Genomic DNA, 14,789 nt, shown 5'->3' with positions numbered 1-14,789 from the left:
TGCTGTTGCGCAAGGCAGAATTTTCTCCCCCAGCCAGAATATTCCGACGCCATTACTTTCAGTGCGGTCAGTGCCTACCTAAATTTCTACAAGTCACAAGGAAAGTTAGAAACAGGTTGGTTGTGTGGAATGAGAATGAGAATGGAGTGCCACCTTGTTCCCCCTCGTACATTAAATTGGTCTCGATAGGCAGTTGGTAGTGGTGTGTATGTGAGTGGACGTTTGCTGCTAGCTGCGTTAGCATTAGCCAGCCGCCTGCGCTTCGTAAGTACGTCAAAAACCATTTTTTCCCTCCCTCTTACATGAAATTTGGTCTCGATAGTCAGTTGGTAGCCGTGTGTGTTTCATGGTAACATTTGAATGTGTGGGTTTTGCGTTATTTTGAAGCGTGGTTTGCCCAACTAAAGTTAACGTTAGCCCATAAGTTGGATGCGCGCGCTTGTGTGTGTGTGTGTGTGTGTGTGTGTAAATTAGCCACATGTGTGTATTGTTATAGCTCGCTGTGTTACGTTAGCATGCAACTGAACATGGTAATAATTAAAAGGGGTGATAGTTAAGTAGAATCAGATTTCATTGCAGAAAACATTGCAGCCCAAAGAGAGTGGCCCATGCAGCCCAACGCAGATTACTTATTTGAAGGTACCTGAAAAGTGAATATGCTTCACTGTGCTGATATAAATTTATTGTTTTCATATTGATTCTGTTCTGATTCTGGCTATCCGTCAATTGGCAAATTCAATCTCTTAAAAATGTTGACTTGTAACATTTGTGGCTTTAACGCTCGGTCTTCGACTGATTACTTGAAACACTGCCGAACACACAGAAATAATAATAATGTATCTTTTTATGTGGCCATAGGGATTGCAGAAGGAAGTTTAACACATACAGTAGCCTTGCTGTGCATATGTCACGAGCTCATGTAGACAGAAGGAGCACACAAACATGGAACCGTAATGTGTCTGTACAGTTAAGGTGCTTGTTTAATTTTTGCAGCAGTGAATATGATGATCTTAAAACTTTAAAGTGTCATTTGAGTGGTCACATAGATGAGGGTTTGACTGTAACGTGTCCCTTTGATGGATGTTCTAAGACATTCAATGTAAAGTCATCCCTAACGCATATTTCCAGATACCATAAAGGGTGGGATGTTACCAAGATAGCCCCAGTTCATATATGTGAACTAACAGAACGGTCTTTCCAAGGTGAAGGATCACATGTAGAACCTGAAGAACCTGAAAGTTTTAACATTGATGCAGAACAAAGTGATAATTTCTGCAGTGATCAAGTGAAAGACAACTTCACAGAGAGTCTTGCTCAGTTTTACTTGGGTTTACAGGCAAAATATTTGGTTCCAGCCTCCACAATAACAGAAATAGCAAATGAAATGAGAACTATAAGTGATATTCAACAGGAATATACTGTGGATGCACTAGCCTGTGAACTGGGGCAGTATGGTGTTCCAAGGGAGACTGTAACATCTCTTGGGAATAGTATATACGAGCAGAGCCCTATGCACAAGGCATTGCATTCTTATTTTAAAAGGTGCATTAGGGCAAGTAAGAACTTCATAAATGTAACCAAGTCTCTGGCTGAACGGCACCAGTTGCTTCAGGCTTATCAGTCTTGTGGTACCTTGTTTCGTTCCCAGGTTCATGTCTCAGACTCAACACGGTTCTATCCAGAGCTCTATGACCAGAACATAAAGACAGTGGTTGGAGAATTTGATTTGAACTCAAGTAACTCAGTTGTCACAGAGAGTGTGCAGGTTAAAGGCACTACATATGCAAATGGAATGCTGGTCTTACTGAGCTACGCAAAAGGACTACTGCAGTTAGGACAAATAGCAAGCATTTTTGTAAAAAATGAAACTACTGTCCTACTTTTGCTTCGAGGGAAAACTGCCAGCTGGATACCTGATCTTGAACTCTATGAACTTGATGAAAATGCTTCTGACCTGTTCAGTTGCCATGATTTGAACAAACTTGATGATTATCATCCACTTTATTCTTACCAGAGAGGTACTCGGTGGCTCATTCCTCTTAAACACACACCAACATGGAACTTGTGAAAAACTATGTCAAGAAAGCAATGCCATCGCTCAGTAGCGATCAGATGGATACACTCATGGCTAAACTGGAGGAATTAGGAGTTCTCTCTGTAGATGACCTGAGCCTTGTGGACCCGGAGGACATTAAAGACACTCTGCCATTCATTCAGTGCAAAAGATTCGTCAGAGCTGTCAAAGCATTGGAAGCAGGTGAGTTTTTGCCCCTCTGTTTTAATGCAAGTTTTCTGAAACTACAAAGGTTTATTCCAAAAATGCAAAAAAAAAGTTGCCATCAGCTGTACATGGCAATAATTACTCTATAATTGGTTTTCATAATTAGGTCCATTTGTATTCCTGGTTGACCCAAACTGGACATTGAGGACCAATGTATTAATTGATTTGCAACAATTGTGATGTGTTTAATTTATGGAGATGTTTGTCATGTCATCCATAGATTCACAAACTCCACCGCAGTTCACCCGGCCTGGCCCCTCATCAACACCTGAACCACAGAGGTTTCAGCTGCCCTCAACACCACCTGAGACAGCCGACTCCCCATCCCAAGACGCATATTCTGTACCATGGCACAAATTTCCCTCAAAAGTCATGGATGAGTTGCGTGAAAAAAAGTACATAATGGGGAAAGACAGACGAGAGATGGTTCGGATCGTCGCTGAAGATTACCTCCATAAACACCCAGGAAGACCTGGTAGACAAAAGCTGAGGGAACTCGCCAGTATGATTGTAGGACAATATCCTGCCTCCTTCAAGCTGACAGAGCCGTTTGGAAACAAACCTTTTGCAAAAGATGGTTCTGAAACTCTCTTTCGTCAGCTGGAACACAGAATTGAAAATATGAAGAGGCCACAAAGCTCACTGAAGAGGCAAGCAGGGGGTGAAAATTCAACAAAGAAAAGGCCCAGGAATTCAGATCTGTATGGATGTGTGGCGTGGGATCCAATCATTGAGGGGGCCATGTGTAGAGAAGACCTGCTGTCTAAACGAGATGAGTTGAAACGTGCCTTTCAAACCCAGGATCTTCAGGTGGGTCTGCAATCATCCATTACAGATATAGAAAGCTTTATTAATCCTCGAAGGGCAATTCGGTTCCTACAGTCCACCATCTAGACATACAACCATTCACACAGCAATAGTATATAGCAGGAGTAATGCGATAAGGTCTGGGTCCAAGTACAATTTAGGACACATTGTGAAATTGTAGATCGTCTGTAGATCACTATGCCCATAGTCAATTGAAATTGATACCCTGTTTTATTATTTTAATTGGTTAGTTTGACTAACTGTTCGACTGTTTGTCTAACTGCCTCATATCTTTAGGAGTCATCTGTTCGAAAATTGATGACTGAAACATATCCCATTCAGCGTGAAATCCTCAACGATGATGATACCACTATTGCCGTTGTAAAGGACGAGTGGCCGTTCCTGTTTGAAGTTCCTCACCTGTTTGATCATGCATCTAAACTCCTTGGCTTCTCTGTACAAAACAAGCTGGCACAGGTGTGTTGTTATTGTTATTATTATGATTGTGCTGTGCTGTTCCATATGGAGAGAATTTTGTCTTTATTAATCAATCAGAAAAAGATTTGCAACCAAAAAGAGAGTTGAGACCAAAAAAGATAAACTGGCAACCAATCAAATAGAATAACTTGGATGAACAATCAAATGGAATAGATTTGAGACCAAAAATCAGGAAGTGACAACCAAAAAAGCAGGACATTTGAGATCAAAACAGAACAGGTTGCAAATGAAAATGAAATAATTCATTTTTATTTTTATTTTTTTCAAAATTCTCTCCATAGCTCCAAACGAAAATGAGTGTTAGTCTTATGTACTTGTACAAAATTAACACCTTGAACCTTGAACAGGAACTTTCCAAAAAAGAAAAGGGGATCAATGACTTCCTTGACTCCAAAGGGATGAAGATGGGCGAAGGTCCAATACAGCTCATCTGTGGCATTTCAAAATACTTCAAGGAAGACTCTTATAAACTCTTCCACAAAAAAGAGGTAGATGTTGTAGATTTTAAACTGTGTGCAAGATAATTATTTGCATCCAGTGGTGAACCAAGTAACCAACCACAGTAGGAAGTATAGATTCCCCTAATTGTGCTGCTGATATTCTCTATAAACTCTCTATCTATAAACTATTTACATTAATGTTTTTGCATAATGGCTACCTCTGTCTGATGAAGACACTAGCAGATAGTCAATTTGCCAGCAGGTTTGTGTGTACTGGAAACATTAATTCATGTATCATGTCTGTCACCAAAACAGATCTCTGCAGATCCTGAAGTCGAACTCCCAGTGACCCCATGCATCCTAATCAGAGGTTTGTAGTTAAATCTTTTTTTGTATCCCAGCAAGCTGTTGTTAGCTGTTGTTATAAGCTGTTGTTGTGTCATATTTATTAAAGAAATGTTTTGCTTGCCTTAAAATATAGGATTTTTTTTTTTTTTGTAAATGGTACATGGTTTTTATCTGTGTTTAAGGTGACCAGCAATTCAAGATTGCTGTTGATGGGTTACTTGTCAATGACCACATCACCTCTCCCATTGTGGCCTTGAGCTACGTCTTCTCCATGTTTTATGTCTGCAACGTCCAATACCCACCGGAGATGGCTTTTACTCTCGAATTCATGCAAAGGTAAGCACTCATTGTTTGGAAATACTTTGTAAATGTGACTTTGCCGTGCCTTTCTGCACCTGACCTGCTTTTTGTCAATCTACACTAAACCCGTTTGTCTGAGATGTACAAGCTCAAAATGTGTCGTCACATGCTGTGAGCTTTTAGATCAGCTGTTATTGGCTTATGATCCCCCTGAATATGGATTTGTTCAGAGATTTTGTAGCTCCCTGTTGAAGACTATTGTTGGAATAAATGTGTCATATCTTTTTAAAGGGCAGGTAACATGCTTTTTGCTTTAAATAGTGTCCTAAGTCAATCAATAACAAAACAAACATAACATGATTCCAGTTGGGAAATGGAGCAAAAACATATTTTTCTCAGAATGGTTTGTTGACACAAAATTCGTTTGAGCTTGAAGAAAATATAATCTGATCAAACATTATTCAGCTTTAAATATTGTTCAGCTTTAAAGTTACTGTGCAACTGTGTAATAAAAATGTGTGCTCACGACTTTGGCCTTGAGAGCGATAAGAAGCGATCGCCTCATCCTGCAGGTGGAAGATATCTGCAAGCGAAGAGGCTAGAACACCCAAGGCCGATTTCCTTTTATGGAGTTGTTTTTCTGCTAATGCAGCACTTTCCTCACAACCCCCTCCTGTAAGTTTTAGAGAATATATACCCATCCTCACAGCAAATATTAGGAATCTTCTGATGTGAGCTGTATTGAGAGGTTGTCTCTGTCTCAATAAAAGTTCACTGATTCCCCATCTGCTGCAGGTGTCCGGTTGTCTTCATTCTCCGCCAGCCTGGTTAAGTCAATTCCTCCTTAACATCTAAAAGAACCTATTTAATGAAGGAAGACGGTTCACTTTGTGTTTAATATTATTCTATTGCTGTTGTTGTTTTTTTTATATCCTTCAATTGGCGTCACGAACAGGATCCGCTCCAGGCCAAACTGGAACGGATGGGAGGACATCGGCAGTGGTCTGAGTGAACGGAGTTTGGACAAAAGCTGTGTGCACACAAAAACAAGGTAAGCAGACCTTTTATTTCTGCTATATTGAACATTATAAAAATACTTAGTGTCCAAACTCCTAGTAATTCATAACCAAAATTGTCTGGCTTACTTAAGGCTTGTTGAGAATCAGACAAGTGAATAAGAGATAAGTGAATAAGAAATAAGTGAATAAGTGAATAAAGATAAGAGTGAACTGAGGTCTGACCACGGTTGCAGCCGACGGGTTGCTCTCCGGTGTCGGATAAATACCTCAGTGCAGGTCTGGGACCTTGAAAGGGTTTATTAGTAACGCCTTTCTAAACAGATTAAAAGGTTAAAGGCCTTGAGAATATTTTTTAGTAATATTCTCTAAACTACAGAAGGGTTAGGAAGGCCCAGAGGACTTTATTAGAAAAGATCCTCTAAAACTTAAAAAGGAGAAGTACTGGTTGGAGTCCAAAGGAGGGGTCCCTTTGATCAATAGGAGAAAACGGATCTCTTCTTAAAACCCCGATGATTTTAGTGTTTTAAATGTTTTGATGTTCTGTTTGATATTGGACACACATAAATACACGCTGAATGCTTGCTGTGGAACACTGGGCAGGACAGTTTGGTTCTCCGTTGTTCACAGATTACACAATTAAAGGAACTAGGTTCCTCTTTTGGTCAAAATAATACACCACACATAGAATTTTTTTTTTTTACACATTTATTACATACATAAGGAGGGTAATGAGTGACTGCAGGTAATGTATGAAGTGTGAATGAGACGTGTGAACAAGGTGACAACCAACTAGCACCCCTATCAGGAAGCTCTAGGCAAGGTTACCCGCCAGACTCCGGTTTGGTAGAAGCTTGGTAACACCTGAAGGGATATTTCAGTGCTGACTCACCTTTAAAGCAGCGCCCCAGCTGTTAGTGCCTAACAGAGGCAGAAACCCAGCTGGCCCAAATTCTCCTTTAAAATCAATAAATAGAACATAAATTACCGGTGTGTGTAAATAAGTTGTATAAATCTGTTAGATCTGAAACTCCTGCTAAAAAACTTCCTCTCTACAACTCTTTTCTCTTCTCTCCCTCTTTCTCTCAGTTGGGATTCTGTGTGTGTATGTGTGCTGGAGAAATAAAAAAAAGGAAAAGGGTCTCTCTCTCTGTCTCTGTGAGAGGAAAAAGGTGGGGGCCGAGTGAGCCCGCGGGGCCGAGCGGGTCCGCGGGAGCGAGCGTGTATGCTGTATGAGGAAGAAGGGAGTGAGAGGGAGCGAGTGAAAAGAGTAATCGAGTATTTGGTGATTTTTTTATTATTTCAGAGGCACTGGGTAAGAGTTTTGACTTTAGCTGTGAGAGTTGTGAAAAGAGCAGGTTTTTCTTTTGTTGTAGACTGTGAGTAATCGGTGTTTTTCTGCCTATTGTGCTGCGTGGCAGACACAGAAGTGTAGAAATGTTTGTGGTTTATCTTTGTTTGACGTTTTATATAGAGTTGGTTGATTCAGGGTGATTTCTCCCGTTTAAGGGAGGAGTTGCATTGTGGTTATGTTAAAGCTTTGCTGTAGGGGTATGTGTGTGATTTTGTGCTGGCTTCGCATGTTTAAATGGATGCATAGAAGTTTGTCAGTGAGAAATTGTTATGGTGGGGTTTTAAAGTTAGTAAAGAGTCAAACAACGCCCACTGTTTTAAAAAGGCCCAAAACATCATAAAAGACACCTCACATCCTGGCCACTCCCTGTTCGAACTGTTGCCCTAAGGCAGACGGTACAGGGCAATCAGAGCAAGGACTAATAGACTCAAACACAGCTGTTATCCAACTGCAATAACACATCTGAATACTACAAAAATGTCCACCATGCCACTCTTGTGTTAATCTATGCACGGTCTGAAGCATGACGGTGGGAATACTTAGTATTTTAAGTATTCTATCTATTTTATTGATTGAATTTTATTGTTTTTTATATTTGATATTACTAGGGATGATGCAATGATCGGGGACCATTCTTAATGTCGTCGGTCTCATGACAATGACAATAAAGTTTTTGATTTTGATTCTGATTCTGAAATACACCCTCCTCAAGAGTTCAATGATTTAGGCAGTTATGTTTATACAAATACTAAATGTATGTTTAGTGTCTTCATACAGGTGTTTTTTCTTAACCTGGAAGCCTGAGTACGGCAGCAGAAGACAGGCCAAGCTTTGGCTAAAATTCACGGCTGGACACCAGAGTTGTCCTCACCCCTCCCGGTAAAACAAAAAAGAGAGAATGTAGTTTGAGGCGGGTTTTTCTCGCTGAACTGCTCTGGGTGCTGTGTCCCTGAATCTCACCAGTGTTAACCTCTGGCGGAAGACATGGAGAAAAGGAAAAGATGTTCCTGGTAAATCACTGAAACAAATAAAACCACACACAACCAGAGAAAGATATGAGAAGGGTGAGGAACAGACACATGTGCGTGTTAGAGAAATGCCTCGTTTGAGAAAAAGTTAAAGTAACCCATATACAGACGCACCCATACATGCAATGAAGAAACAGCTTACATACATGTGCACGTACATGCAAGGTTAAAGTAGCGACACTTAACATACACCTGTTTTTAAATGATATAGTTTATACATTACTGACAATTAAACGCTTTGGGTTGCAGGACAACAACGTAACGTCAAAAGACAAAGACACTGGTCTGAGGATTAAGTGAGGACACGACAAATTTAGTGGTTAAAAGGGTCGACTTGGGACATGTTTTTGTTGATCGTTTAAGACAAATGACTACTGAATGATAGGAAATTCCTTTTTAGGTTTCTAAACAGGATCTTAAGAATTTTAACACGTACCTGTGTTGTCCTGTCAACTTGAGGGGTTATGAGTTGATTATATGGTGAAAAACAAAAAAAAAAAAAAAAAAAAAAACAAAAACAAAAAAGGGGGGAGACGAGATCTCGTTGTTTCTCCCCTCTCGGGATAACACAGCCAACACAGCACAGCCAACACAACATCATTTTCCTGTTCGCCTGTTTTGTTTTGTTTTTGTTTTTTCTGAGAGCCGAAGCTGACCTGGACTCCTACCCTCCCCTCTACCATCGTTGCCCTCTCCGCGACCATCTTTGACCCTTTGACCCCTGAAGGCCACAGCAGCTGGACTCACAACAACAACTTGAGGATGTCAACAGTGCTGCAAAAGAGTGATCTCATGCAGCAGAGACGGAGAGCACTAAACCTAAAGCCCGTTTCACTACACGGGGGAAATTCCCAGGCTGCGTCAGCTGACAGAGCTGTGACGAGACGCGCATTAAGCCCGGAGGAAAAGGGACGGTGAGCAGAAGGATGCTGACCTCTGAGAAGAGCCGAACAGCAGAGCTGCAGAAGGCCGTGGAGCAAAGTAAGGACAACATAAACAGACCCAAAGAGGAGGGGAGGACCCTAGGCCATGCGTCAGGCCGCTGGTTTACCTAAACTACAGAACAGGAAGGTGATGAACACAAACATATACCAACACACGAACACACACTTCTGCATGCGCCTACTTAGAATGAAGGGAAACACACACATGAACACTTATGCACTTGTTGAGGGAGTAAAAACTGATACATACCCATGCACTAAAATCAAAATGTTGATTTAATTTACTAAGAAGTGACACACAATGCTCCAGCTGCTGCAATGAAGAATGCTTTACTGACAAAGGCTCAATGCTGCACACAACAAAGTCAAATACAGAATTTGCTATAATAATAAGCCCGGAGGGCATTTGTGTGGTCTGGGGAGCAGAGTCCGGAGCGGTTTGGTTATGAAAATGATGCCCGTGCGAGATATCTGGGGCTTAAGGCCTCGACTTAATTGTTTACTCTACACTAAAAAGAAAAGAAAACACTCTGAGCAGTGGTGCAGAGTGAAAACGAGGAATTAACAGTGTGAGTTTTATTTCAGAGCGCCACGTCATTGTGATGGAGATTTAATAAAGGAGGAACACACGGACAAAGAAGAAGAGAAGGGGGGGCAGCCCTTGAACGCGATTGCCTGAGGCATTAAAGTTCTGTACTAAATTCTGGTTTCCAGTGTGAGAAAAGTCACGCAGTGCCAGTAGTAGAGCTAGGTTGAGTAATGATTCTAAATTACTGTAAGTAAATCATCGTACACCGTTCAAGTTTCATGATAACGGGGATCTAGACTTTGTTGAACCCTAGGCAATTTGAACAGGTAAAAGTCGAGTGACCAAGTAGCAGTTGAATAAAAGTCATTGAATAAGTGTTGAAATAAACTGGCAGAATTAAGAGAATTAAAACATTTCAAGAGCTCAACTTACTTAATGGTTCAATTTTGTTTCACGAACGCAAAACATATAGGTTTATGAATATGAAAAGGTTGAGGTGGTGTTGATTTGACTCTGTGTAGGTTTAGGTTGGTATTTTTATTGATGGGAAGAATATTCAGTGACAAGTCCTAAGACCCGGGCGTCTGCATTTTGTTTTTGTTATTTTTCATTTTATTTTGTTTTATATTTACTGATTTTTGTTTGTGAATCTTTTCTTTAAGCAGATCTGCACATCGGAAATTACAAGCATTACACGTCGGCGAGAAAATTGTTGTAAGTGAGTTTCTCCGCATTGAAATGGGTTCTGGAGGAAACACTTGTGGGGACAATTAGAAACGAGAGTCCCTGTTTAAAAAAGGATTCAGCGAGGTAATCCAAACTCAAGTTCTTGTTTCTTTTTGAGATGACGTCATTTTGCTGAGTGTGGAAACTAGATGCGACGACAGGTTTCACTATCAGCAAAGAACGGATGAATGGATGAAAGACTGGGAATGAAAACAAACGGACTGACTGGTAAAAGATGACAAGACTTGACCATGACTCAAGGTTAACCACCTCCACCTAGATAGGATAAAAGGGTGGATGAATTTATGTGGGTTTCTTTTACAGGAGTAGAAGGATGACAAAATATTCGAGGATGAGTGAACCTGTAAATGCCATTTTTGTGTCTTGTGTTGCTTACAGAGGTGACTGCGCAGCGTTACCATTTACATTTTCTTCCCTACAGGGTTACAGTTTTAATGTTTTTCTATTACAGGATTTCTGGGCGGATGTGTGAAGAAACGGTGTTTATGGGTTAGGAGTTGGGGATGCTATTACACTGTATTCTGGTGAGAGTGTTGGGGGAGACACACCCTGTCTTGAAAACTGTGATTCTTTTACAGGAAATGTTTTATAGCACCTATGGAATGAGGATGCCGGACTACGGTCAATGTGCTGCTAATGTTTGCTTTGCTTTGGTGAGAGGGGTGCAGTAGAAAACAGACAAGTGACATGAAAACAAGTAATAATAACAACTAACAAATTTGGGGACAGTTTGACCTAGAGCCCACTAACTGGCCATTAGGGGCTCTCTCTCGCTCTCTCTCTCTCTCTCTCTCTCTCTCTCTCTCTCTCTCTCTCTCTCTCTCTCTCTCTCTCTTGGAATAACATTGCCCAAAGGGTGAATAAAGCAAATTGTGGCAATAATAGTGATTTAATGATTGGAGAAACCTGAACATGATACTTGTCTGTTGAGCTGAATCGTTTATTACTCTTATGATTTTCCGGTGGGACTATGAAGATTTTTTGGTACAGATTGCAGGTTGTTGCTCTTTAACTCCTAGAACACGCCCTTGGCGAGGTGGGGGGAACTGGACCACCTTTCTCTGCCCCATCATCCTCTATTGGAAGACATCCAAGCTAAGTAAACATGTCTTGGCCCTTTCCCCCTGAAATGACAGGCAGGCAAAGATGTTGCGTCTTTATTTGCTTCCTGGCCCTGGGTCTCATTCCCATTGGCATAATCCTGATCGTGAGGGTGACGAACATTATCGTCTTTCTCTTGTTTAAATGCTTCTAGACTGGTTGTTTCTCTGTGGTGTTTTGTATTAGGTTTGTTATTAATTGTTTCCCTCACCCACTTCCTCTTGAAGGATATATCTGGTTGAACTGTGTCTGGTCGGGTTGTGAGGGTTAAGCGATGTTCTCAGGGTCTCCGGACTTAAGCCTGAGCGAATGTGTACTCCCACCACTGGATATAAATTGTTTTTTTCCACACCCCTTCCTCACGTTTTACCATATTCACTTTTGAATGTCCTTAGCAGTTACCGTTCTGGGTTTATTTTACGATTGATTTATTCTTTCACATTTTCACGTTTATATCTCTCATTATTATAGTATACTCTGCACTCTCCACATTTTTATCATTACTTATGCTTTTTGGTTGCTAGGTTACAGGAACTGTTAATTTTGTGTCACTACCCTGGTTGCACTGACTCGTGTATCCTTCTGTGCAGGACAGCTGTTACTGCTTTCGTCGGGAACCGAGACTGCTTGCAGCCGACCCCTGGGCAGGGTGGTGCCTGGACTCTTTTCTCCTCATCTGCAATGACAGATAAAGACAAATGATAAGACCCGAGGAGTTTTTCGAGCCAGGCTTCGACACGTCTCTGTGTTCCTTTGAATGTTACTTATTTTTGTGTGTTGACCCATTTAAGATGGGTCAAAAGGGGGATTTGAAGAAAATATAATCTGATCAAACATTATTCAGCTTTAAATATTGTTCAGCTTTAAAGTTACTGTGCAACTGTGTAATAAAAATGTGTGCTCACGACTTTGGCCTTGAGAGCGATAAGAAGCGATCGCCTCATCCTGCAGGTGGAAGATATCTGCAAGCGAAGAGGCTAGAACACCCAAGGCCGATTTCCTTTTATGGAGTTGTTTTTCTGCTAATGCAGCACTTTCCTCACAACCCCCTCCTGTAAGTTTTAGAGAATATATACCCATCCTCACAGCAAATATTAGGAATCTTCTGATGTGAGCTGTATTGAGAGGTTGTCTCTGTCTCAATAAAAGTTCACTGATTCCCCATCTGCTGCAGGTGTCCGGTTGTCTTCATTCTCCGCCAGCCTGGTTAAGTCAATTCCTCCTTAACATCTAAAAGAACCTATTTAATGAAGGAAGACGGTTCACTTTGTGTTTAATATTATTCTATTGCTGTTGTTGTTTTTTTTATATCCTTCAAGCTATCTCTTTAAAACCATTAGCACCTGAGACCAGGTTATGTCAGTGGTGGTCAAACCTTTTCATGTCAAAGACACACAAACTGAAATTTATTTGGCTGCAGACCCCAAACTCAAAATATGTTGTTCCAGGGACCCCCCCCCCCCCGAAGGAAAGACTAAACATATTAATTTAAAAAATACTACATAGTGGATTCATGCCCAAATGTTAATACTTGTACTGATGTGTAACGTGCACTGAATGTCACAGTTTCTCCACTCCATGTTTGAATAACCCCCAGGACAGTCCGTGTTCAAATGTGCTGTTACACCTTTTGATAGGACAATGTCAACTGTGTTTTCTATCCCCTTCTGTGTTCTGTGCATTTATAATATCCCTGCATACACATTGAGGATGCATGCTGTCATGTGTTGGTGATAAGCAGACTTCTCACCCTTGCAAACATTTCTGTATATGCACAGTGTGAATGCATGTGTCTTGAAAAGACAAAGGAAGAGAGCTTAGCCACTGGCACCAGCACCACAACAACATTGGGTTCTAGACAGATGGTCAACTAGAATGATAGAGAGGTTCACACATAGGGGCATATTGAAGAAAACAAATGTAGGATTTTATTGAACTGCTCCACTCCTGTCAAGCCACACTACATGTGCAAACTTTGTCTGCATATCACTATTGTTTTTTTTTTCCCTCAGAGTTTTCTTTGGGGTCAATCCTGAGCGAGGCTCCAAGGCAGAGAAGAAGGGGAAGAAACGGCACTTCATTCCTCCACAGGTGTGCAAGCTGGTTTCTCAGCTGAAGGAATTTGAATGCAAGCAGAAGGAATCTGAATGGGCCATTTGAGCTGTTCTCAGAGCTCAGAAAATACCTTTTTGGACTGAATGTACACACACACACACACACACACACACACACACACACACACACACACACACACACACACACACACAAAGGCAAATCCAAAAACATGGGGCTTGGGAGTAGAAATACAGATTTTTACAGTATTAGGTGAGTTCAGATGTTTTAACTAGATGCCCACAACACACATGCTGCAGTTTCAAATCCCCCATGTTAAGGGGGAGGGAAGGTGGGCGATATTTGTCATTCCAGTTAAGCTTTTCCTGTCATTGTGGAGTTGGAGGTGTAAGTTTTAATTTTTTTTTAGTTTTAAGTTGTTTTAAGAGTTTTAAAAATCTCTTTATGGCATGTTGCACAGTCATCCTTCTAAGGTCATGGTTGTTATTGCTGCACTGATGTTTTATAGAAAAGTTGTATAATGTAATACTTCTAATGTTCTATTTGTTTTTTGTAGAAAGGTCAGCCACTGGTTGCAGAGCTCTGCCTGTCGGTGTGATATGTGGAGTTGGAGGTGTAGGTTTCTGCATCCTCCTGGAGGGGGCTCCTCATTTTGCACTGACAGGTGAGACAGCAACAGCAATGCTGGCAGTTTTATTGTCTTATTTTGTCATTGTCTTTAACAAATCAATTTGTTATTAATGCCTGTCAGCCTGTGGATGCTAAAAAGTTGCTAGATTTGGCATCTCCCTGTTAAAGGACATGGCTGTACTTCTTTGAGAAAACAGCTGGTTTATGTATGTAAAATTTCTCTGAATGTGAAGGTGATGTTCTGAATGTTTTAATGGTTGTAGTGTAAATATTGCAAATCATTCACCACAAAAAGTGAAATCACTTTAAAGCACTGGCAGCTGTTAAAGGAAATAAATAATTGCTGTGATTCTACATTTGTGCTTTATTGATGGTAAACGGTATAGAGAATGGTACAGAATTAAACATTTTAGGATGACTGAAGTGTCCGTAAATGGTATGGATTGAGTACTTAAATAATACGGAATATTCCATTTTAGGTTTGATGGAACTGTCCGTAAATGGTAAAGAAAAAGTCAGGTAAATCTACGGAAATATCTGTTATAGGGTTTACGGAATTGTCTGTGCAATAACGCCGAAATTTATGGAAAATACGGAATTTTCCATTTTAGGTTTGACGGAAATGTCCGTCAATGGTACAGAAAAACTCGGGTAAATCTACAGAAATATCCATTTTAAGGTTTACGGAAGTGC

The 14,789-nt window shown here is 40.7% G+C and overlaps 1 protein-coding gene across 1 annotated transcript; it reads left to right on the top strand.

Moving 5' to 3' along the window:
• Positions 1-2,052: 2,052 nt before the first annotated feature.
• Positions 2,053-13,553, top strand: LOC146613764 (uncharacterized). The gene is made up of 7 exons (XM_085378243.1): positions 2,053-2,257; positions 2,502-3,091; positions 3,386-3,565; positions 3,934-4,074; positions 4,342-4,396; positions 4,557-4,710; positions 13,406-13,553. The coding sequence occupies exons 1-7, from the start codon at positions 2,056-2,058 to the stop codon at positions 13,551-13,553; spliced, it is 1,470 nt and encodes a 489-aa protein (XP_085234369.1). The 5' UTR covers positions 2,053-2,055.
• The last annotated feature ends 1,236 nt before the right edge of the window (positions 13,554-14,789 follow it).

This window comes from Diplotaxodon limnothrissa, linkage group LG18 (genome assembly GCF_057381915.1).
Source record: "Diplotaxodon limnothrissa isolate DT_005_m linkage group LG18, D_limnothrissa_male_GT1.1, whole genome shotgun sequence".
Taxonomy (NCBI): domain Eukaryota; kingdom Metazoa; phylum Chordata; class Actinopteri; order Cichliformes; family Cichlidae; genus Diplotaxodon; species Diplotaxodon limnothrissa.
The sequence above is the reverse complement of the archived record's forward strand: the minus strand, read 5'-3'. Positions and strand labels throughout refer to the sequence as shown.